At 49.0% G+C, this 25,891-nt stretch overlaps 1 protein-coding gene across 4 annotated transcripts in view; it reads right to left on the bottom strand.

The window, feature by feature from the left end:
* Positions 1 to 8,612: 8,612 nt before the first annotated feature.
* LOC123724056 (rab11 family-interacting protein 4A) overlaps positions 8,613 to 25,891 on the bottom strand; it is a 116,264-nt gene continuing 98,985 nt past the window's right edge. For 3 of the 4 annotated variants that reach the window (XM_045715863.1, XM_045715865.1, XM_045715864.1), the window contains 6 exons: positions 25,085 to 25,225; positions 21,438 to 21,519; positions 20,114 to 20,251; positions 18,122 to 18,265; positions 16,345 to 16,488; positions 8,613 to 11,779 (listed from right to left, as the gene is read on the bottom strand). In XM_045715863.1, the coding sequence (XP_045571819.1) occupies positions 11,657 to 11,779; positions 16,345 to 16,488; positions 18,122 to 18,265; positions 20,114 to 20,251; positions 21,438 to 21,519; positions 25,085 to 25,225 (772 nt within the window). In that variant the 3' untranslated portion in view covers positions 8,613 to 11,656. Of the gene's footprint in view, positions 11,780 to 16,344; positions 16,489 to 17,505; positions 18,266 to 20,113; positions 20,252 to 21,437; positions 21,520 to 25,084; positions 25,226 to 25,891 lie in introns of all 4 variants that reach the window. The other variant, XR_006769308.1, reaches the window with a different exon arrangement.

The raw sequence follows: 25,891 nt of genomic DNA, 5'->3' as shown, positions 1-25,891 counted from the left end.
TAGTAGTTGGTCCAGGTCAGATCAGTGTGTTATATAGTAGTTGGTCCATGTCAGATCAGTGTGTTATATAGTAGTTGGTCCAGGTCAGGTCAGTGTGTTATATAGTAGTTGGTCCAGGTCAGTGTGTTATATAGTAGTTGGTCCATGTCAGATCAGTGTGTTATATAGTAGTTGGTCCAGGTCAGATCAGTGTGTTATATAGTAGTTGGTCCAGATCAGTGTGTTATATAGTAGTTGGTCCAGGTCAGTGTGTTATATAGTAGTTGGTCCAGGTCAGTGTGTTATATAGTAGTTGGTCCAGGTCAGGTCAGTGTGTTATATAGTAGTTGGTCCAGGTCAGTGTGTTATATAGTAGTTGGTCCAGGTCAGGTCAGTGTGTTATATAGTAGTTGGTCCAGGTCAGTGTGTTATATAGTAGTTGGTCCAGATCAGTGTGTTAAATAGTAGTTGGTCCAGGTCAGGGTGTTATATAGTAGTTGGTCCAGGTCAGTGTGTTATATAGTAGTTGGTCCAGGTCAGGTCAGTGTGTTATATAGTAGTTGGTCCAGGTCAGTGTGTTATATAGTAGTTGGTCCAGGTCAGGTCAGTGTGTTATATAGTAGTTGGTCCAGGTCAGATCAGGGTGTTATATATTTAGTCAGATGTATATTTTTTGTTGTATACATCTGACTATGAGTAACTCAACTACACAAGCTGTCTATAATAGACTCACTGTATAACAGCAGTATATGAAAACATCATGGTTGAAGGTTGTACTGATTTTGAATGATTGAAGTCCTGACTTGTGGTCCAGTAATGATCCAGGCGATACTGCCTGGTCAGGAGGAAGACCAATGACTCCCCCTTGTGGATACTACTGGTATTTAACATTTCAGATATATAGGGAAGATATTACACAAATCAAACGTTTCTTAGGCAGGTGCTGGATATCACAAAGAATGTTCAGAAAGCTGATAAAATACTGATGTTTTTCTCTACTGATATACACAACCTACTCTTGACTTTCAAGGGGAACAAATGATAGAATCCCCCAAAAAATTACATAAAAAAACAGATGTCTTAATTGGTTAAGCATAAACCCCACCCCCTAGATACTATCAATATATTAGACATGGTGCATGCTGGTCCATTCTCTACTTAATATCTTCCTATCAGCTCCTCGTGTAGCAGAGGGCCTCACTGATACACAAACAACATCTAGAATACAGGAAGCATCTTTCAAATTCATCCAATCACAACAAACATGTTTCATAAAGCACCTGAGATCAAACAACAACAACTGGTATAGTATTATACCTCATCAAATAACCATCAGCTATTCCCTTCAAACAGACCCCTACTTAGCACATTCTGGATATATCATTATTGTAGTTAAAAATCTTCTCTCTTGAGAATAACAGTGGATGAAAATGAATGAAATGACATAATCAAAGAAAATAATACCCTCCCTACAATGAAACATGGGGGAGGTTGGATAACCAACCCTCCTTACAATCAAACATGGGGAGGTTGGATAACCAACCCTCCTTACAATCAAACATGGGGGAGGTTGGATAACCAACCCTCCTTACAATCAAACATGGGGGAGGTTGGATAATGAACCCTCCCTACAATGAAACATGGGGGAGGTTGGATAACCAACCCTCCTTACAATCAAACATGGGGGAGGTTGGATAATGAACCCTCCTTACAATAAAACATGGGGAGGTTGGATAACCACCCCTCCTTACAATAAAACATGGGGAGGTTGGATAATGAACCCTTCCTACAATAAAACATGGGGAGGTTGGATAATGAACCCTTCCTACAATAAAACATGGGGAGGTTGGATAATGAACCCTTCCTACAATAAAACATGGGGAGGTTGGATAATGAACCCTCCTTACAATAAAACATGGGGGAGGTTGGATAATGATCCCTCCTTACAATCAAACATGGGGGAGGTTGGATAACCAACCCTCCTTACAATCAAACATGGGGGAGGTTGGATAATGAACCCTTCCTACAATAAAACATGGGGGAGGTTGGATAATGAACCCTTCCTACAATAAAACATGGGGGAGGTTGGATAATGAACCCTTCCTACAATAAAACATGGGGGAGGTTGGATAATGAACCCTTCCTACAATAAAACATGGGGGAGGTTGGATAATGCTGGGGGTTTTGTGCAAGACATCATGAAATCTGAAGATTCTAAAGGTGTTTTGAAGAGTGGATTGTACAATATGTGCCCATTATTCTATAAAACATTTCTTCAAGCTCTGTCAAGTTGCTAGACAGTCATTTTCCTGTTTTGCCATTGATTTTCAAGCTGATTTAAGTAAAAAAGGCCAGGAACATTCAATATCATCTTGGTAAGCAACTCCAGTGTATATTTGGCCTTGTGTTTTAGGTTATTGTCCTGCTGAAAGGTTAATTCATCTCCCAGTATCTGGTGGAAAGCAGACTGAACCAGGTTTTCCTCTAGGATTATGCCTGTGCTGAGCTCCATTCCCTGGTAGGCCGTCATTGTAAATAAGAATTTGATCTTAACTGACTTGCCTAGTTTAAAGGTTTATTTAAAGGTTCAATAATTTTTTTAAATCCCATTATTTTTATCCTAAAAAACTCCCTAGTCCTTGCAGATAAGATGATGCAGCCAGCCACCACCGTGCTGGAAAATATGATGAGTGGTACTCAGTGATGTGTTGGATTTGCCCCAAACATAATGGAAGTATTCTGGACAAAAATAAAATGTGTCAATTTTTTTTCAGTATTACTAGTTGCCTGCCTTGTTGCAAACAGGATGCATATTTTATTCTGTACTGGCTTCCATCTTTTCACTCTGTCATTTAGGTTGGTATTGTGGAGTAACTACAATGTTGTTGATCCATCTTCAGTTTTCTATCACAGCCATTGATACACCATCCAAAGTGTAATTAATAACTTCACCATGCTTAAAGAGATATTCAATGTCTGCTTATTTTTTATTTTTACCCATCTACCAATAGGAGCCTTTCTTTATGAAGCATTGTGGTTGAATCTGTGTCTGAAATTCACTGTTCGACTGAGGGACCTTACAGATAATTGTATGTGTGTGGTACAGAGATGAGGTAGTCATTTAAAAATCATGTTAAATACACAGACTGAGTCCATGCAACTTATTATGTGACTTGTTAAGCACATTTTTACTCCTGAACTTATTTTGGCGTTTCCATAACAAAAGGATGGAATCATTAATGATTTTAGACTTTTCATTTTTTATTAATTTGTAAAACAATTATAAAAACATAACTCCACTTTGACATTATGGAGTATTGTGTGTAGGCCAATGACACAACATCTAAATGTAATGAATGTTAAATTCAGGCAGTAACACAACAAAATGTGGATAAAGTCCAGGTGTGTGAATACTTTCTGAAAGCTCAGTAACTAAACATGTACAAACTCCTGGGTGGCCATTTGTTTCTATTGTCTACATTAAACTTCAGTTTGGGTTCTCCAGTGTTGCCAATCCAATAACAAGGAGACTAAAGGTTTTCTACAATTTCAACTTATTTGACAATAGAGAATTCTTTAGGAAGTGCCAGGGATCAACGTACTCAGCCACCACTGTATGTATATACCCCCCGTTGCATAACCAAGCAAACTCCTCTGCACAATAGTGATGGGAAATCAATAGTTACATTTCAGGATATTATTTAGTGACGATATATTGTACTGCATCATTTTGACAATATCACAATACTGTTTTTGTGCTAGTTGTCTGTACCTCCAGCAGAACTCCAGGATTTCTCCTTCATAGCTTGTTCTTAAATAGGAAGACAATTTGTTTTCAGCACTTTTATGTCCATGACTGATCAAAACTTGTTTTCTCATGCTTTCTTGTATCTCTACAGCAGACATATGGTGAAAAATATGTTTGGAACATCAAATCACAATGGAATAGCAGTACATATAGAATCATGTGTCTCAACACATATCGTAACGCCACCTAAGTATCATGACAATATGGTATGGTGAGGTCCCTGGTAACTCCAGCCCCAGAAGCTTTAAAGTATCTGTGAACGGCTGTGTTACGATCACGTCATAGGCCATGTTTAGGATGTCATGTAGTCAAGACCTTGGCAACTACCCAGATGACTTCTGGCACAAAATGGTTGCTGTTGATCACCGTAGGAAATCCACATTTATTTATTTAAACTTTATCTAACTAGGCAAGTCAGTTAACAACAAATTCTTATTTACAGTGACGGCCTAGGAACGGTGGGTTAACTGCCTTGTTCAGGGGCAGAACGACAGATTTTTACCATGTCAGCTCGGGGATTCGACCTTGCAACCTTTCGGTTACTGGCCCAACGCTCTAACCACTAGGCTACGTGCCGCCCCATATTGGTGGTGGAAGAGATGAGATTCCCCCTTCACTATCAGAGTCATTTTCCCAGAGCCCTTTGAGCTCTGGAAAAATACATCCAATCAATCATTATTACCTAGAGCCCTCAAATTCTAATCCGGACCTTGAAGACCTTCCAGTGCTTTTTTCATTATTCTCCTCTGATCAGGGACTGATTTAGACCTGGGACATCAGGTGGGTGATATTAACTATCAGGTAGAACTGATTTAGACCTGGGACATCAGGTGGGTGATATTAACTATCAGGTAGGACAGATTTAGACCTGGGACATCAGGTGGGTGATATTAACTATCAGGTAGGACTGATTTAGACCTGGGACATCAGGTGGGTGATATTAACTATCAGGTAGGACTGATTTAGACCTGGGACATCAGGTGGGTGATATTAACTATCAGGTAGGACTGATTTAGACCTGGGACATCAGGTGGGTGATATTAACTATCAGGTAGGACTGATTTAGACCTGGGACATCAGGTGGGTGATATTAACTATCAGGTAGGACTGATTTAGACCTGGGACATCAGGTGGGTGATATTAACTATCAGGTAGAACTGATTTAGACCTGGGACATCAGGTGGGTGATATTAACTATCAGGTAGAACTGATTTAGACCTGGGACATCAGGTGGGTGATATTAACTATCAGGTAGGACTGATTTAGACCTGGGACATCAGGTGGGTGATATTAACTATCAGGTAGAACTGATTTAGACCTGGGACATCAGGTGGGTGATATTAACTATCAGGTAGAACTGATTTAGACCTGGGACATCAGGTGGGTGATATTAACTATCAGGTAGAACAGATTTCCCCAAGAGCTTCATTCTTCTTCTGCATCTTCAAACTGGTCGGCCGTGGTGGTGGTGAGTGCAGCAGTATGCTCCCAGTGGCGCCCCCAGAGGACAGGAGGGGTATGGTGCACGGAGGGGGTGTAGTGGTAGTGTACCTGGACTGGCCAGGGAGAGGGCACACTGCTAGGGTGGGACTGGGAGGGATGGACAACACCTGGGCTCAACAGGTCCTCTGGGGCTACAGGGAGAGGTGAGGAGAGCGAGGGAGGGAGGGGGAGGGGGAGAGGTGAAGAGAGGGGGGAGAGGTGAAGGAAAGAGAGGGGGAGAGGTGAAGGAAAGAGAGGGGGAGAGGTGGAGGAAAGAGAGGGGGAGTTGGAGGAAAGAGAGGGGAGTTGGAGGAAAGAGAGGGGGAGTTGGAGGAAAGAGAGGGGGAGTTGGAGGGAAGGGGGGAGAGGTGGAGGGAGGAGAGGACAGAGAGGGGGAGGAGAGGGGGAGAGGTGAAGGAAAGAGAGGGGGAGAGGTGAAGGAAAGAGAGGGGGAGAGGTGAAGGAAAGAGAGGGGGAGAGGTAAAGGAAAGAGAGAGGGGGAGAGGTAAAGGAAAGAGGGGGGAGTTGGAGGAAAGAGGGGGGAGTTGGAGGAAAGAGGGGGGAGTTGGAGGAAAGAGGGGGAGTTGGAGGAAAGAGGGGGAGTTGGAGGGAAGGGGGAGAGGTGGAGGGAAGGGGGGAGAGGTGGAGGACAGAGAGGGGAGGAGAGGGGGATAAGGTGGAGGAAAGAGGGGGAGAGGTGGCGGGAAGTGGGGGAGAGGTGGAGGGAAGAGGGGGGAGAGGTGGAGGGAAGAGGGGGAGAGGTGGAGGGAAGAGAGGTGGAGGGAAGAGGTGGAGGGAAGAGGGGGGAGAGGTGGAGGGAAGAGGGGGAGAGGTGGAGGGAAGAGGGGGAGAGATGGAGGGAAGAGGGGGAGAGGTGGAGGGAAGAGGGGGATAGGTGGAGGGAAGAGGGGGAGAGGTGGAGGGAAGAGGGGGAGAGGTGGAGGGAAGAGGGGGGAGAGGTGGAGGGAAGAGGGGGGATAGGTGGAGGGAAGAGGGGGGAGAGGTGGAGGGAAGAGGGGGGAGAGGTGGAGGGAAGAGGGGGGAGAGGTGGAGGGAAGTGGGGGGAGAGGTGGCGGGAAGTGGGGGAGAGGTGGAGGAAAGAGGGGGGAGTGTTTTTATGTTTCAAGTGATTTCCTTCATATCCCAAATAACAAAACTTGTACCTAACTGGGAGAAAGTGTGTATAACATCCTCACCATAAAATAGTCTGCTGTTGTTAATCTCTGCTTCCCAGTCCTCCTCCTCTTCTTCTTCAGAGACCACCAGCTGATTCTGGGACCTGGTAACTCCCCTCCTCTCCTCCTCTTCGTCATTCTCTATCTCCAGGTTACCATCATCTTCAGCATCCTTGTAGATGAAGGTTGGGTAGCGTGCCCAAGTTCTGAAGAGCACCATGGGCATGGCCTTGGAACACACACACACACACACACACACACACACACACGCACACACACACACACACACACACACGCTAATCCAGTAGCAGATGCTTGCGTACTGAATAGTGGCCTGAAGTTATGTCTAAAACAATACAGCTGGACAGTGAGCCATACAGGCACATGGTTTGGTTTGTTAGCAAGCCATGTTACCTAGCTATATTAGTCCGCTAAAATCACTTGACCAATTCTAGATATAGTTTACACTCAATGCATGTCAACCTGTGAAAATCAATTAAGTGCAGAGAAAAGTAGTGTGATGATTGTATCTATATGATTCAAATCTAGGATAAGATATTAAATTGTCGTTACCAGTTAGCGCCAGCTAGCTACTCTCTTCACCATTCAAAAGTTGTATGTTGTGATTTACTGCTGGCCGCCGAAGCGATCATTATAATCCTGTTGGAATAGTGCCGCCAGCGACACGACGTGGTTATGGATGGCATTACAACAGACATGTTAATGACTCTGATATCCAGCAGGGGGAGCCAACAGACATGTTAATGACTCTGATATCCAGCAGGGGGGCCAACAGACATGTTAATGACTCTGATATCCAGCAGGGGGGTCAACAGACATGTTAATGACTCTGATATCCAGCAGGGGGGCCAACAGACATGTTAATGACTCTGATATCCAGCAGGGGGGCCAACAGACATGTTAATGACTCTGATATCCAGCAGGGGGGCCAACAGACATGTTAATGACTCTGATATCCAGCAGGGGGGCCAACAGACATGTTAATGACTCTGATATCCAGCAGGGGGGCCAACAGACATGTTAATGACTCTGATATCCAGCAGGGGGGCCAACAGACATGTTAATGACTCTGATATCCAGCAGGGGGGCCAACAGACATGTTAATGACTCTGATATCCAGCAGGGGGGGCCAACAGACATGTTAATGACTCTGATATCCAGCAGGGGGGCCAACAGACATGTTAATGACTCTGATATCCAGCAGGGGGGCCAACAGACATGTTAATGACTCTGATATCCAGCAGGGGGGCCAACAGACATGTTAATGACTCTGATATCCAGCAGGGGGGCCAACAGACATGTTAATGACTCTGATATCCAGCAGGGGGGCCAACAGACATGTTAATGACTCTGATATCCAGCAGGGGGGCCAACAGACATGTTAATGACTCTGATATTCAGCAGGGGGGCCAACAGACATGTTAATGACTCTGATATCCAGCAGGGGGGCCAACAGACATGTTAATGACTGATATTCAGCAGGGGGGGCCAACAGACATGCGTTTCTCAGTTAAACAATTGACTGACAGTTTATTTAGGGTGTGCAGGGAAGACCTACATTCCCCCAATTGGCAGCGGAATTTGACCCCCAAGTTTTCAGAGATTTTTTTATTTATTTATTTAATATTGTTGGACATAAAAGACTGCAAAAACACCAGCAAATCAGCTCCAAGTGACTTTATATTTGGAAATCTGTTCCAAAGTATTATCACGAATAATAGAGAAATATGTGATCCAATACAAACGGAAACAAGATATGAAATGATTATGTTTTAGTCATGTATTATACCCGTTTGGGCTTCTTCCGACCCATCTGAATCTAGTTGATGATCCCTGGCCAACATTGATATAAAAATGTAATAGTATGTAAACACTGCCTATGAGTTTTATAGGAACTAATTCTCTGCTGATTTATGAATGAGACAAAGTACACTAAAAATGTACATTACTTGCTAAGTACCACATTTCCAACATCATACATTTAGCACCCAACTCATAACATGTAATATTCATAAAAATAGGCCTACATTTCACTTAAATAATAAAATAGGCCTACATTTCACTTAAATAATAAAATAGGCCTACATTTCACTTAAATAAGACATTGGAAATTGGTAAAGTGTAATTAAAACACTACAGCCACTCAGTCCTTGGTCATGCCAAATCAAATTCATTTTATTTACATTTTCAAGTTTGTACAACATCCTATAAGTCACTGTCAGACCAACAGTACATGAGCAGAACAACATCAGTGATCTTTAGCGTGAGGTGAACACATCACGATATGTCTATCGAAAGACTGACGGGCCTGTTCAAATACCTCACAGATGCATCCTTCCTCCCTCCAAGTCATCACTGATCTGACCATGTTAGACAGGTGTAAACATGATGGCAAACATACATTCACTTATCCAATCCCTTCCTAATCAGTGATTATATTACCTCAAGGAGAAGATGATGGTAGGATGCATTGTTAAAGTACTCAAACGGGGCCTGAGATTCACAGTATTAAACCATGGGACTTTTCAAGCCTTGGCTGTTTTCAGTCACACAGAATTAGAATGATTCTATGATTCTAATTCCCTAGTTCCAGACTCAGCCTGTTGATGTTGTTTATCAGTCCAGGGTGGTCATCCTATAGTAAATACAGTCGCTACGACAACGTCATTAACATGTGCTATACATTTCCAGGTCACACAGAACATCACCTCTAGGATAGAACTCCTTTTTTAAACTCTATAAAATACTAGTTATTAGGTTGGATGAGTCAGTGGCACATCAATACAAACTAACTACATTCTGTAGAAACTTTACAATGTATGAAAAATGCTCCGGCGACGTGTTGGAAAGCAAACTGATAAAAAGCTCACTCACGATGACCAACGGACAAACTAAAAAAACATGACTAGAAAAATAACCTCAATCTAATGGTGACACCTCGTTGCTCATTTACAAAAGGCACAAAGAAAAACTAGAAACTGAATAAGACATGAGAAACCATGAGAGAACATGAGAAACCATGAGAAACCATGAAAACACCATGAGAAACCATGAAAAAACCATGAGAAACCATGAAAAAACCATGAGAAACCATGAAAACACCATGAGAAACCATGAAAACACCATGAGAAACCATGAGAAACCATGAAAACACCATGAGAAACCATGAAAACACCATGAGAAACCATGAAGAAACCATGAGAAACCATGAGAAACCATGAAAACACCATGAGAAACCATGAAAACACCATGAGAAACCATGAAAACACCATGAGAAACCATGAAAACACCATGAGAAAACTGCTCATTAGTACAATTTGTGCAACGAAGCAAAACTAGTGTTAGTGTGACATCACACTGACTGTCTACACAGATTCTTCTTTAGAGACACAATCAGTTATTAACGAGGTGAAATCAATGACCTGAAGTCCTGGCTATCTATCCATCTACAGTACAGTGAATTCAACAAGCTACTGTGGTGTGTGTGTGTGTGGGTGGCACAGTACAATCATGACATACACAGAAAAGAGCTCTCTCAATCTATAGGTATTACAGAACCTATACACTCTATATATGAGCTGGCCCCACCCTCTTACATACACCCTAGATCCAGGGATTATCGTCATGGCGATTCATTGATTATAGTGACTACCATGTTGTTCTCGATAATGGACAGATCTCACCCCCAATGCTCTGACATCTCCTTACCCTCATTCCAGTCTGATCAAAAGACCGTCCACAACCTTTATCATCTTATAGATCTGTATGAAAAATAAACATTTAACCTTTATAGACATATTCCTAACAACTCATGACACTTATTCTCTTAGAGGCAAATCCTAACTTCCATTTACGTAACATTTTCACCTCGTCTCCCATTGACATCAAGGCATGACTGAGTGAACAGTTTGACTTGAGTGGAAAGTCAGGTTTGTCCCCTAAATAACTACCACATTGATACCTCTTGTTGGCCTTTTTCAAGTCCAGGGTGGGTCGTGTTCACTAGGGCACACGGTAGCAAAACGTTTTGCAACGGAAAACAAAAACATTTGTTCTTATTGGACAAGTTCAGGTAGTACTTGTACCATTCGACTCAGTTTGAAAACAATGTATCCCTATTGAACAGGACCCTATGTTTTCAGTGTAGAATTACATGAGGACCGTAATACAATGTGTTTCCCTACTACGAACACGTAAGTCCGTGCACGGAGGTTATACATTACTATACAGCACAACAAGCTGGTTATACTCCTAGTAGTACCTACACTGTCTATGCATCCCTAATGGCACCCTAATCCCTACGGGTCCTGGTCCAAAGTAGTGCACTATAAAGAGAATCGGGTGTCATTGGGTCTGGTCCAAAGTAGTGCACTATAAAGAGAATAGGGTGACATTGGGTCTAGTCCAAAGTAGTGCACTATAAAAAGGGAATAGGGTGTCATTGGGCCCTGGTCCAAAGTAGTCGAGCAGCTTTCACCTATCCTATCACTGAAGATGAAAGAGAAGACAAGAAGAGGAAGTGACTATTGAGACACACCCTTGGTCCCTGTTGCACACCTCACTGTTGACTGGTACTGTATCCTGGCATCAAACATCATAACAGCCCCAATAGGGCCAACGACTCCATCTCTACCAAGCTATCAGATCTTAAATTCCTTTCCTTAACCTACCCACACTATCTGTTACTTCCTCATCCGCTCACCTACGACCTTTACCCACTTTTGAATGTGATTGAACAGCTCAGTTAGCCAATCAGAAGTGGTGCTCTGTTTGCAAATATTCCCATTGTTGAATCAGTAATAAATGATTACATCATTCGAGGCTAATGGACAGTCATACTGGAGCTAGTGAACCCAGAGGGAGTGTGTCTGCATAACTTAGAATAATCATCATCCTCCTCATCATCATAATAAAGTGAACACCATGATAGTACTACTAGTCTCCAGATAGCTACTCCAACACAACATCATCCAGGTAGAGTCATTCAATACCACCGTTTCTTTTCTTGGCAACATAACAACAGTTAATCATTGGTGGGATAGATAAAGGAGGCGGGACATCTAACAGTTGATTGACAGATAGACGGCGAGTTTCAGCTGTAAACCACAGACAGCTGTCAGTTGTTTTAAGTTCTGTCCCATCCCCAGGCGTGGAAGTGTGTGTGTGAGAGTGTGTGTGTGAGAGTGTGTGTTTAACTGTTACTCTTGATCTCCAGGATTGAGGGGTTGTGGTCCAGAATGGCCAGGATGATTTTATCCATATACTGTCTCAGACGAAGGTTTACACATTCCTGTTCCTTCAGAGCATCTACCAACTAGAGGAGAGGAGGGAGGAGGACAACAGGAGGGAGAGGGAGGGAGAGGGGAGAGGGAGGGTAGGAAGGGGGAGAGGGAGGGTAGGAAGGGGGAGAGGGAAGGAAAGGGGAGAGGGAGGGTAGGAAGGGGGAGAGGGAGGGTAGGAAAGGGGAGAGGGAGGGTAGGAAGGGGGAGAGGGAAGGAAGGGGGGAGAGGGGGGTAGGAAGGGGGAGAGGGGGGTAGGAAGGGGAGAGGGGGGTAGGAAGGGGGAGAGGGAGGGTAGGAAGGGGGAGAGGGGGGGTAGGAAGGGGAGAGGGAGGGTAGGAAAGGGGAGAGGGAGGGTAGGAAGGGGGAGAGGGTAGGAAGGGGGAGAGGGGGGTAGGAAGGGGAGAGGGAGGGTAGGAAGGGGAGAGGGGGTAGGAAGGGGGAGAGGGGGGTAGGAAGGGGAGAGGGAGGGAAAGGGAGAGGGAGGGTAGGAAAGGGGAGAGGGAGGGTAGGAAGGGGAGAGGGAGGGTAGGAAAGGGGAGAGGGAGGGTAGGAAGGGGGAGAGGGGGGTAGGAAGGGGGAGAGGGGGGGTAGGAAGGGGGAGAGGGAGGGAGGAAGGGGAGAGGGGGGTAGGAAGGGGGAGAGGGGGGTAGGAAGGGGAGAGGGAGGGAGGAAGGGGAGAGGGAGGGAAAGGGGAGAGGGAGGGTAGGAAGGGGGAGAGGGAAGGAAAGGGGAGAGGGAGGGTTGGAAGGGGGAGAGGGTAGGAAGGGGAGAGGGAGGGTAGGAAGGGGGAGAGGGAGGGAAAGGGGAGAGGGAGGGTAGGAAGGGGGAGAGGGTAGGAAGGGGAGAGGGGGGGTAGGAAGGGGGAGAGGGAGGGGAAGGGGAGAGGGAGGGTAGGAAGGGGGAGAGGGAGGGTAGGAAGGGGAGAGGGAGGAAGGGGAGAGGGGGTAGGAAGGGGAGAGGGAGGGTAGGAAAGGGGAGAGGGAGGGTAGGAAGGGGGAGAGGGAGGGAGGAAGGGGAGAGGGGGGTAGGAAGGGGAGAGGGAGGGAGGAGAGAGGGGAGGAAGGGGAGAGGGAGGAGGGAGAGGGAGAGGGAGGGTAGGAAGGGGAGAGGGAGGGAAGGGGAGAGGGGGTAGGAAGGGGGAGAGGGGTAGGAAGGGGAGAGGGAGGGTAGGAAGGGGAGAGGGAGGGTAGGAAGGGGAGAGGGAGGGAGGGAAGGGGAGAGGGAGGGTAGGAAGGGGAGAGGGAGGGAAAGGGGAGAGGGAGGGTAGGAAGGGGAGAGGGAGGGGAGAGGGGAGAGGAGGGTAGGAAGGGGGAGAGGGAGGGTAGGAAGGGGGAGAGGGAGGGTAGGAAGGGGAGAGGGAGGGTAGGAAGGGGAGAGGGGGTAGGAAGGGGAGAGGGAGGGTAGGAAGGGGGAGAGGGAGGAAAAGGGAGGAAGGGGGAGAGGGAGGGTAGGAAGGGGAGAGGGGGGTAGGAAGGGGAGAGGGAGGGTAGGAAGGGGAGAGGGGGTAGGAAGGGGGAGAGGGAGGGAAAGGGGAGAGGGAGGGTAGGAAGGGGAGAGGGAGGGTAGGAAGGGGAGAGGGAGGGTAGGAAGGGGAGAGGGGGTAGGAAGGGGAGAGGGAGGGTAGGAAGGGGAGAGGGAGGGTAGGAAGGGGAGAGGGAGGGTAGGAAGGGGGAGAGGGTAGGAAGGGGAGAGGGGGGTAGGAAGGGGAGAGGGAGGGAAAGGGGAGAGGGAGGGTAGGAAGGGGAGAGGGAGGGTAGGAAGGGGAGAGGAGGGGGTAGGAAAGGGGAGAGGGAGGGTAGGAAGGGGAGAGGGAGGGTAGGAAGGGGGAGAGGGTAGGAAGGGGGAGAGGGTAGGAAGGGGGAGAGGGGGGTAGGAAGGGGAGAGGAGGGAGGAAGGGGAGAGGGAGGGTAGGAAGGGGAGAGGGGGGAGGAAGGGGAGAGGGAGGGTAGGAAGGGGAGAGGGAGGGTAGGAAGGGGAGAGGGAGGGTAGGAAGGGGAGAGGGAGGGTAGGAAGGGGAGAGGGTAGGAAGGGGGAGAGGGGGGTAGGAAGGGGAGAGGGAGGGAAAGGGGAGAGGGAGGGTAGGAAGGGGAGGAGGGAGGGTTGGAAGGGGAGAGGGAGGGTAGGAAGGGGGAGAGGGAGGGTAAAGGGGAGAGGGAGGGTAGGAAGGGGAGAGGGGGTAGGAAGGGGAGAGGGGGTAGGAAGGGGAGAGGGAGGGAGGAAGGGGAGAGGGAGGGAAGGGGGAGAGGGAGGGTAGGAAGGGGAGAGGGAGGGTAGGAAGGGGGAGAGGGAGGGTAGGAAGGGGGAGAGGGGGGGTAGGAAGGGGGAGAGGGAGGGTAGGAAGGGGAGAGGGAGGGTAGGAAGGGGGAGAGGGAGGGTAGGAAAGGGGAGAGGGAGGGTAGGAAGGGGAGAGGGAGGAAGGGGAGAGGGAGGGTAGGAAGGGGGAGAGGGAGGGAGAAGGGGAGAGGGGGGTAGGAAGGGGAGAGGGAGGGGAGAGGGAGGGAAGGGGAAGGGGAGAGGGAGGGTAGGAAGGGGAGAGGGAGGGTAGGAAGGGGGAGAGGGAGGGTAGGAAGGGGAGAGGGAGGAGGAGAAGGAAGGGGAGAGGGAGGGAGGAAGGGGGAGAGGGAGGGTAGGAAGGGGAGAGGGAGGGTAGGAAGGGGGAGAGGGGGGTAGGAAGGGGGAGAGGGAGGGTAGGAAGGGGGAGAGGGAGGGTAGGAAGGGGGAGAGGGAGGGTAGGAAGGGGGAGAGGGAGGGTAGGAAGGGGGAGAGGGAAGGAAGGGGGAGAGGGAGAGCGAGAACGAGAGAGAATGTCAATCAAAAGAGAGATTTTTTTAAACAAATAAAATGACATTTGACACAAAGTGACTAACATGAGCCTGTAGCTAAACTGTCCCCTCTCCTGCTGATTTCTGTATGTCACTCCACCCTACTCCCACTCCACTCCACCCACCCTACTCCCACTCCACCCTACTCCCACTCCACCCACCCTACTCCCACTCCACCCTACTCCCACTCCACTCCACCCACCCTACTCCACCCTACTCCCACTCCACCCACCCTACTCCCACTCCACCCACCCTACTCCCACTCCACCCACCCTACTCCCACTCCACCCTACTCTCACTCCACCCTACTCCCACTCCACTCCACCCACCCTACTCCCACTCCACCCTACTCCCACTCCACCCACCCTACTCCCACTCCACCCACCCTACTCCCACTCCACCCACCCTACTCCCACTCCACCCACCCTACTCCCACTCCACCCTACTCCCACTCCACTCCACCCACCCTACCTCCCACCCTACCCCACCCTACTCCCACTCCACCCTACTCCCACTCCACCCTACCCCACTCCACCCTACTCCCACTCCACCCTACCCCACCCTACTCCCACTCCACCCTACCCCACTCCACCCTACCCTACCCCACTCCCACTCCACTCCTACCCCACCCTACCCCACTCCACCCTACTCCCACTCCACCCTACCCCCACTCCACCCTACCCCACTCCACCCTACACCCACTCCACCCCACTCCTACCCCACCCCACCCTACACCCACTCCACCCTACACCCTACCCCACACCCACCCCACCCCTACCCCACTCTACCCTACACCCACTCCACCCTACCCCACCCTACACCCACTCCACCCTACCCCATCCCCTACCCCACCCTACACCCACTCCACCCTACACCCACCCTACCCTACCCCACTCCACCCACCCTACCCCACCCTACACTCTACCCCATTCTACCCCACTCTACCCTACCCCACTCCACCCTAACCCACCCCACCCTACTCTAACCCACCCAACTCTACCCCACCCCACCCTACCCCTCTCCACCCTACTCCCACTCCACCCTACTCCCACTCCACCCTACTCCCACTCCACTCTACTCCACCCTACTCCCACTCCACCCTACTCCCACTCCACTCCACCCTACCCCCACTCCACTCCACCCACCCTACTCCCACTCCACTCCACCCACCCTACCCCACCCTACTCCCACTCCACCCTACTCCACCCACCCTACCCTACTCCCACTCCACCCTACTCCCACCCTACCCCACCCTACTCCCACTCCACTCCACCCCCACTCCACCCTACCCCACTCCACCCTACTCCCAATCTACCCTACCCCACTCCACCCTACCCTACTCCACCCTACACCCACTCCACCCTACCCCACCCTACCCCACACCCACTCCACCCTACCCCACTCCACCCTACCTCACTCCACCCTACCCTACACCCACTCCACCCTCCCCTACCCCCTACCCTACACCCACTCCACCCTACACCCACCCCACACCCACCCTACCCTACCCACCCTACACCCACCTCACCCTACCCCACCCTACTCCATTCTACCCCACTCCACCCTACCCCACACCACCCTAACCCACCCCACCCTACTCTAACCCACCCAACTCTACCCCACCCCACCCTACACCCACTCCACCCTACCCCATTCTACCCTACTCCACCCTAACCCATTCCACTCTACCCCATTCTACCCCACCCTAACCCACTCTACTCTACCCCACCCCACTCCACTCTACCCCACCCCACTCCACAGTCAGATCCTCTCACCTCGTCCCTAGAAGCGTTGTCTATCTCAGCAGCCAGTGACTGGGCCTTGGTGTGGCAGGCAAACAGGTTCTTAGCTTCATACAGACTCAGACTGAGGATCTGACTGTTCAGGTCATCGTTCTGGTCCCGCAGCTTAAAGTTCTCCTGTAGAGAGAGAGGGAGGGAGGGAGGGAAGAGGGTGGAGAGAGGGAGGGAGGAAGGAAGAGGGTAGAGAAAGAGGGATTGAGGAAGGAGGGAAGAGGGTAGAGAGAGAGGAGGAAAGAGGGTGGCGAGAGGGAGGGAGGAAAGAGGGAGAGGAAGGAGAAAGAGGAGTTAGAATATAAACTCTGAGAAACTGTTTCTAATATTGAACACCCTCCTAATATTGAGTTGCACCACCTTTTACCCTCAGAACAGCCTCAATTCATCAGGTCATGGACTCTACAAGGTGTTGAAAGCGTTCCACAGGGATGCTGGCCCATGTTGACTCCAATGCTTCCCACAGTTGTGTCAAGTTGGCTGGATGTCCTTTGGGTGGTGGACCACTCTTGATACACACAGGAAACTGTTGAGCGTGAAAAACCCAGCAGCATTGCAGTTCTTGACACAAACCGCTGCCCCTGACACCTACTACCATACCCCGTTCAAAGGCACTTAAATATGTTGTCTTGCCCATTCACCCTCTGAATGGAACACACACACTATCCATGTCTCAATTGTCTCAAGGCTTAAAAATCCTTCTTTAACCTGTCTCCTCCCCTTCATCTGCACTGATTGAAGTGGATTTAACAAGTGACATTAATAAGGGATCATATCTTTCACCTGGATTCACCTGGTCAGTCTGTCATGGAGAGAGCAGGTGTTCTTAATGTTTTGTACACTCAGTGTATGTCTCTTTGTATGTGTTTACACGTTCAGCGTGTGTGTGTGTGTGTGTACACGTTCAGCGTGTGTGTGTGTGTTTACACGTTCAGCGTGTGTGTGTGTGTTTACACGTTCAGCGTGTGTGTGTGTGTGTACACGTTCAGCGTGTGTGTGTGTGTAACGTTCAGCGTGTGTGTGTGTGTGTGTGTGTGTACACGTTCAGCGTGTGTGTGTGTGTGTGTGTGTGTGTGTACACGTTCAGCGTGTGTGCCTCACCTGTTTGAGTCTCGACCTCATGCTCCATCTCTATTTCCTCACCTGTTTGAGTCTCTTGACCTCATGCTCCATCTCTATTTCCTCACCTGTTTGAGTCTCTTGACCTCATGCTCCATCTCTATTTCCTCACCTGTTTGAGTCTCTTGACCTCATGCTCCATCTCTATTTCCTCACCTGTTTGAGTCTCTTGACCTCATGCTCCATCTCTATTTCCTCACCTGTTTGAGTCTCTTGACCTCATGCTCCATCTCTATTTCCTCACCTGTTTGAGTCTCTTGACCTCATGCTCCATCTCTATTTCCTCACCTGTTTGAGTCTCTTGACCTCATGCTCCATCTCTATTTCCTCACCTGTTTGAGTCTCTTGACCTCATGCTCCATCTCTATTTCCTCACCTGTTTGAGTCTCTTGACCTCATGCTCCATCTCTATTTCCTCACCTGTTTGAGTCTCTTGACCTCATGCTCCATCTCTATTTCCTCACCTGTTTGAGTCTCTTGACCTCATGCTCCATCTCTATTTCCTCACCTGTTTGAGTCTCTTGACCTCATGCTCCATCTCTATTTCCTCACCTGTTTGAGTCTCTTGACCTCATGCTCCATCTCTATTTCCTCACCTGTTTGAGTCTCTTGACCTCATGCTCCATCTCTATTTCCTCACCTGTTTGAGTCTCTTGACCTCATGCTCCATCTCTATTTCCCGTGTCTTGGCGTTGTATTCTGATAGCCCCGCCCCCTGCCCCGCCTCTGAACCCAGTTTAAACAGCTGCAGGTGCTCCAACTCCCGACGCAGGTCCTCTATCAACTACAGAGATGGAGGGAGGGGGAGAGAGATGGAGGGGGGGAGAGATGGAGGGGGAGAGAGGGAGGGGGAGAGTTGGAGGGACGGAGGGAGGGACAGAGGGACAGAGGGAGAGAGAGAGGGAGAGTTTGTCTGTCACATCAATATAGTTTCCTAGGTGATCAGAAGTTAAAATATAGAAGTTGGTGAATTTGGTCACTAAAGCAGTTCAGTGCAATAGGAACGAATGGAGGAAAATATACTGCTCAAAAAAATAAAGGGAACACTTAAACAACACATCCTAGATCTGAATGAAAGAAATAATCTTATTAAATACTTTTTTCTTTACATAGTTGAATGTGCTGACAACAAAATCACACAAAAATAATCAATGGAAATCCAATTTATCAACCCATGGAGGTCTGGATTTGGAGTCACACTCAAAATTAAAGTGGAAAACCACACTACGTCTGATCCAACTTTGATGTAATGTCCTTAAAACAAGTCAAAATTAGGCTCAGTGGTGTGTGTGGCCTCCACGTGCCTGTATGACCTCCCTACAACGCCTGGGCATGCTCCTGATGAGGTGCGGATGGTCTCCTGAGGGATCTCCTCCCAGACCTGGACTAAAGCATCCGCCAACTCCTGGACAGTCTGTGGTGCAACGTGGCGTTGGTGGATGGAGCGAGACATGATGTCCCAGATGTGCTCAATTGGATTCAGGTCTGGGGAACGGGCGGGCCAGTCCATAGCATCAATGCCTTCCTCTTGCAGGAACTGCTGACACACTCCAGCCACATGAGGTCTAGCATTGTCTTGCATTAGGAGGAACCCAGGGCCAACCGCACCAGCATATGGTCTCACAAGGGGTCTGAGGATCTCATCTCGGTACCTAATGGCAGTCAGGCTACCTCTGGCGAGCACATGGAGGGCTGTGCGGCCCCCCAAAGAAATGCCACCCCACACCATGACTGACCCACCGCCAAACCGGTCATGCTGGAGGATGTTGCAGGCAGCAGAACGTTCTCCATGGCGTCTCCAGACTCTGTCACGTCTGTCACGTGCTCAGTGTGAACCTGCTTTCATCTGTGAAGAGCACAGGGCGCCAGTGGCGAATTTGCCAATCTTGGTGTTCTCTGGCAAATGCCAAACATCCTGCACGGTGTTGGGCTGTAAGCACAACCCCCACCTGTGGACGTCAGGCCCTCATACCACCCTCATGGAGTCTGTTTCTAACCGTTTGAGCAGACACATGCACATTTGTGGCCTGCTGGAGGTCATTTTGCAGGGCTCTGGCAGTGCTTCTCCTGCTCCTCCTTGCACAAAGGCGGAGGTAGCGGTCCTGCTGCTGGGTTGTTGCCCTCCTACGGCCTCCTCCACGTCTCCTGATGTACTGGCCTGTCTCCTGGTAGCGCCTCCATGCTCTGGACACTACGCTGACAGACACAGCAAACCTTCTTGCCACAGCTCGCATTGATGTGCCATCCTGGATGAGCTGCACTACCTGAGCCACTTGTGTGGGTTGTAGACTCCGTCTCATGCTACCACTAGAGTGAAAGCATCGCCAGCATTCAAAAGTGACCAAAACATCAGCCAGGAAGCATAGGAACTGAGAAGTGGTCTGTGGTCACCACCTGCAGAACCACTCCTTTATTGGGGGTGTCTTGCTAATTGCCTATAATTTCCACCTGTTGTCTATTCCATTTGCACAACAGCATGTGAAATGTATTGTCAATCAGTGTTGCTCCCTAAGTGGACAGTTTGATTTCACAGAAGTGTGATTGACTTGGAGTTACATTGTGTTGTTTAAGTGTTCCCTTTATTTTTTTGAGCAGTGTATATTACAATTATATTGTGTGTGTGTGTCCGTACCTCTTGCATGGCCTCTCTCTCCTTCTGGAATTCATGTCTGTTCTGCCACAGCTTGTCCATCATCTTCCTGTAGAGGTCCATCTCATCCTTCAGCCTCAGACTGGTGTCCTCTAACCGGTCTGTCATACGCTGCTTCTCCTGAGAGAGGGAGACGGGAGAGAGAGGAAGACGGGAGAGAGAGAGGGAGACGGGAGAGGGAGAGAGAGAGAGAGACGGGAGAGGGAGAGAGAGAGAGAGACGGGAGAGAGAGAGAGAGAGAGGGAGACGGGAGAGAGAGAGAGAGAGAGGGAGACGGGAGAGAGAGAGAGAGAGAGGGAGACGGGAGAGAGAGAGAGAGAGAGGGAGACGGGAGAGAGAGAGAGAGAGAGGGAGACGGGAGAGAGAGAGAGAGAGAGAGAGAGAGAGAGAGGAGAGAGAGAGAGAGAGGGAGACGGGAGAGAGAGAGAGAGAGAGGGAGACGGGAGAGAGAGAGAGAGGAGACGGAGAGAGAGAGAGAGAGGGAGACGGGAGAGAGAGAGAGGGAGGGAGACGGGAGAGAGAGAGAGGAGGGAGACGGGAGAGGGAGACGGGAGAGAGAGAGGGAGAGGGAGACGGGAGAGAGAGAGAGGGAGGGAGACGGGAGAGAGAGAGGGAGGGAGACGGGAGAGAGAGAGAGGGAGGGAGACGGGAGAGAGAGAGGAGGGAGACGGGAGAGAGAGAGGGAGGGAGACGGGAGAGAGAGAGGGAGGGAGACGGAGAGAGAGAGAGAGGGAGACGGAGAGAGAGAGAGAGGAGACGGGAGAGAGAGAGAGGGAGACGGAGAGAGAGAGAGGAGACGGAGAGAGAGAGAGAGAGAGAGAGAGAGGAGACGGGAGAGAGAGAGAGGGAGACGGGAGAGAGAGAGAGAGAGGGAGACGGGAGAGAGAGAGAGAGGAGAGGGAGACGGAGAGAGAGAGAGAGAGGAGGAGACGGGAGAGGGAGACGGGGAGAGAGGAGACGGGGAGAGGGAGAGAGGGAGACGGGAGAGAGGGAGACGGGAGAGAGGGAGAGGGAGACGGGGAGAGAGAGAGAGAGAGACGGGGAGAGAGGGAGACGGGGAGAGAGGGAGACGGGGAGAGAGGGAGACGGGAGAGAGAGAGAGACGGGAGAGAGAGAGAGAGACGGGAGAGAGAGGGAGACGGGGGAGAGAGGGAGACGGGGGAGAGAGGGAGACGGGGGAGAGAGGGAGACGGGGGAGAGAGGGAGACGGGGGAGAGAGGGAGACGGGGGAGAGAGGGAGACGGGAGAGAGTTATCCATTGACAGACAGGCAGGCAGACAGCCAGACATACTTTATGACCACCCACCTGGTCTAGTTTCTCAGTCTGAGACTTCAGTTTACACACGTTCAGTTTCATCTCTCCATTCTCCTCCTCCAGCTGCTGAACTCTATAGAGAAAACAGTTAGCCAAACATCTACCATTTCTACTACCAATTTACAGCTGTTCCTGTGCGTTACTAAGGTGGTGTTCCTGTGCGTTACTAAGGTGGTGTTCCTGTGCGTTACTAAGGTGGTGTTCCTGTGCGTTACTAAGGTGGTGTTCCTGTGTGTTACTAAGGTGGTGTTCCTGTGTGTTACTAAGGTGGTGTTCCTGTGCGTTACTAAGGTGGTGTTCCTGTGCGTTACTAAGGTGGTGTTCCTGTGTGTTACTAAGGTGGTGTTCCTGTGTGTTACTAAGGTGGTGTTCCTGTGTGTTACTAAGGTGGTGTTCCTGTGCGTTACTAAGGTGGTGTTCCTGGGCGTTACTAAGGTGGTGTTCCTGTGCGTTACTAAGGTGGTGTTTCTGTGCGTTACTAAAGGTGTTCCTGTGCGTTACTAAGGTGGTGTTGCTGTGTGTTACTAAGGTGGTGTTGCTGTGTGTTACTAAGGTGGTGTTCCTGTGTGTTACTAAGGTGGTGTTCCTGTGTGTTACTAAGGTGGTGTTCCTGTGCGTTACTAAGGTGGTGTTCCTGTGCGTTACTAAGGTGGTGTTCCTGTGCGTTACTAAGGTGGTGTTCCTGTGCGTTACTAAGGTGGTGTTCCTGTGTGTTACTAAGGTGGTGTTCCTGTGCGTTACTAAGGTGGTGTTCCTGTGCGTTACTAAGGTGGTGTTCCTGTGCGTTACTAAGGTGGTGTTCCTGTGCGTTACTAAGGGGTGTTCCTGTGCGTTACTAAGGTGGTGTTCCTGTGCGTTACTAAAGGTGTTCCTGTGCGTTACTAAGGTGGTGTTCCTGTGCGTTACTAAGGTGGTGTTCCTGTGCGTTACTAAAGTGTGTTCCTGTGCGTTACTAAAGGTGGTGTTCCTATGTGTTACTAAGGTGGTGTTCCTGTGCGTTACTAAGGTGGTGTTCCTGTGCGTTACTAAAGGTGGTGTTCCTGTGCGTTACTAAGGTGGTGTTCCTGTGTGTTACTAAGGTGGTGTTCCTGTGCGTTACAAAGGTGGTGTTCCTGTGTGTTACTAAAGGTGTTCCTGTGCGTTACTAAGGTGGTGTTCCTGTGCGTTACTAAGGTGGTGTTCCTGTGCGTTACTAAGGTGGTGTTCCTGTGTGTTACTAAGGTGGTGTTCCTGTGTGTTACTAAGGTGGTGTTCCTGTGTGTTACTAAGGTGGTGTTCCTGTGTGTTACTAAGGTGGTGTTCCTGTGCGTTACTAAGGTGGTGTTCCTGTGCGTTACTAAGGTGGTGTTCCTGTGCGTTACTAAGGGTGTTCCTGTGTGTTACTAAGGGTGTTCCTGTGCGTTACTAAGGTGGTGTTCCTGTGCGTTACTAAAGGTGTTCCTGTGTGTTACTAAAGGTGGTGTTCCTATGTGTTACTAAGGTGGTGTTCCTGTGTGTTACTAAGGTGGTGTTCCTGTGCGTTACTAAAGGTGGTGTTCCTGTGCGTTACTAAGGTGGTGTTCCTGTGTGTTACTAAGGTGGTGTTCCTGTGCGTTACAAAGGTGGTGTTCCTGTGTGTTACTAAAGGTGTTCCTGTGCGTTACTAAGGTGGTGTTCCTGTGCATTACTAAGGTGGTGTTCCTGTGTGTTACTAAGGTGGTGTTCCTGTGTGTTACTAAGGTGGTGTTCCTGTGTGTTACTAAGGTGGTGTTCCTGTGTGTTACTAAGGTGGTGTTCCTGTGTGTTACTAAGGTGGTGTTCCTGTGCGTTACTAAGGTGGTGTTCCTGTGCGTTACTAAGGTGGTGTTCCTGTGCGTTACTAAGGTGGTGTTCCTGTGCGTTACTAAAGGTGGTGTTCCTGTGCGTTACTAAGGTGGTGTTCCTGTGTGTTACTAAGGTGGTGTTCCTGTGTGTTACTAAAGGTGTTCCTGTGTGTTACTAAGGTGGTGTTCCTGTGTGTTACTAAAGGTGGTGTTCCTGTGTGTTACTAAGGTGGTGTTCCTGTGTGTTACTAAAGGTGGTGTTCCTGTGTGTTACTAAGGTGGTGTTCCTGTGCGTTACAAAGGTGGTGTTCCTGTGTGTTACTAAAGGTGTTCCTGTGCGTTACTAAGGTGGTGTTCCTGTGCGTTACTAAGGTGGTGTTCCTGTGTGTTACTAAGGTGCTGTTCCTGTGTGTTACTAAGGTGGTGTTCCTGTGTGTTACTAAGGTGGTGTTCCTGTGTGTTACTAAGGTGGTGTTCCTGTGTGTTACTAAGGTGCTGTTCCTGTGTGTTACTAAGGTGGTGTTCCTGTGCGTTACTAAGGTGGTGTTCCTGTGCGTTACTAAGGTGGTGTTCCTGTGTGTTACTAAGGTGCTGTTCCTGTGTGTTACTAAGGTGGTGTTCCTGTGTGTTACTAAGGTGGTGTTCCTGTGTGTTACTAAGGTGCTGTTCCTGTGCGTTACTAAGGTGGTGTTCCTGTGCGTTACTAAGGTGGTGTTCCTGTGCGTTACTAAGGTGGTGTTCCTGTGTGTTACTAAGGTGGTGTTCCTGTGCGTTACTAAAGGTGTTCCTGTGTGTTACTAAAGGTGTTCCTGTGCGTTACTAAAGGTGGTGTTCCTGTGCGTTACTAAGGTGGTGTTCCTGTGCGTTACTAAAGGTGTTCCTGTGTGTTACTAAAGGTGTTCCTGTGCGTTACTAAAGGTGGTGTTCCTGTGCGTTATTAAAGGTGGTGTTCCTGTGCGTTACTAAAGGTGGTGTTCCTGTGCGTTACTAAGGTGGTGTTCCTGTGTGTTACTAAGGTGGTGTTCCTGTGCGTTACAAAGGTGGTGTTCCTGTGTGTTACTAAAGGTGTTCCTGTGCGTTACTAAGGTGGTGTTCCTGTGCGTTACTAAGGTGGTGTTCCTGTGTGTTACTAAGGTGGTGTTCCTGTGTGTTACTAAGGTGGTGTTCCTGTGTGTTACTAAGGTGGTGTTCCTGTGTGTTACTAAGGTGGTGTTCCTGTGTGTTACTAAGGTGGTGTTCCTGTGCGTTACTAAGGTGGTGTTCCTGTGCGTTACTAAGGTGGTGTTCCTGTGCGTTACTAAGGTGGTGTTCCTGTGTGTTACTAAGGTGGTGTTCCTGTGTGTTACTAAGGTGGTGTTCCTGTGTGTTACTAAAGGTGGTGTTCCTGTGTGTTACTAAGGTGGTGTTCCTGTGTGTTACTAAAGGTGGTGTTCCTGTGTGTTACTAAGGTGGTGTTCCTGTGTGTTACTAAGGTGGTGTTCCTGTGTGTTACTAAGGTGGTGTTCCTGTGTGTTACTAAGGTGGTGTTCCTGTGCGTTACTAAGGTGGTGTTCCTGTGCGTTACTAAGGTGGTGTTCCTGTGTGTTACTAAGGTGGTGTTCCTGTGTGTTACTAAGGTGGTGTTCCTGTGTGTTACTAAGGTGGTGTTCCTGTGTGTTACTAAGGTGGTGTTCCTGTGTGTTACTAAGGTGGTGTTCCTGGGCGTTACTAAGGTGGTGTTCCTGGGCGTTACTAAGGTGGTGTTCCTGTGCGTTACTAAGGTGCGCTTCATTTCGCTTGGACTTTTGGGACTATTTCATTGGTTCCATTGTACCAGAAAAACTCAAGAGTGTGTACCTGTTAGTGAGCAGCTCTATATCAGTATTCTTGTCTCTCTCCATCTTGCAGTAGGTCTCTCTGTGTCTATGTGTCTCTTCCTCCAGGGTCTGTTCTGCTCTGCTCTCCTGATCCTTCAGCTGCTCCTCCAACTCATGAACCCTGGGAGACAGAGAGACACACAACATCGTCATTACACAAGTGTAATTGTAACGGTTGTCGTTGGATAAAGTGGACCAAAACGCAGCCGGAATATGTGCACTCATCTTCTTTTATTTGGTGAAGAAGGAGAACCAAAATAAACACGTACACAAAGGAAACACAACGACTATATACAGGCTGGTAAGGCACAAGGCTATACACAGAACAATCTCCCACACAGTACTCAACAAACACATACCTATATATAGGACTCTCAATCAGAGGCAACTAGAAAACACCTGCCTCCAATTGAGAGTCCAACCCCAATTAACAAAACATAGAAATACAAAAGACTAGACAGAACATAGAAATACACTAACATAGAACAGTGCCCAAAAACCCCCGGAATACATAAATCAAATATCCTACTAAACAAACCACCACCCCGAACCACATAAAACAAATACCCTCTGCCACGTCCTGACCAAACTATAATAACAAATAACCCCTATTACTAGTCAGGACGTGAAAGTACCCCCCCCCTCCCAAAGGTGCAGACCCCAGATGCACCTCACACAAAAAAACAAAATTACCCCAAAACAAACATAAATCACCTAAACTAAAGGGAGGGTGGCTGCCGTCAACGACGGCACCTGTGCTACACCCCCCCCTCCCCAACCCACCTAT

The sequence above is a fragment of the Salmo salar genome, chromosome ssa03 (assembly GCF_905237065.1).
Source record: "Salmo salar chromosome ssa03, Ssal_v3.1, whole genome shotgun sequence".
In the NCBI taxonomy this organism is placed as follows: domain Eukaryota; kingdom Metazoa; phylum Chordata; class Actinopteri; order Salmoniformes; family Salmonidae; genus Salmo; species Salmo salar.
This window is presented reverse-complemented; position numbering and strand designations above follow the sequence as displayed.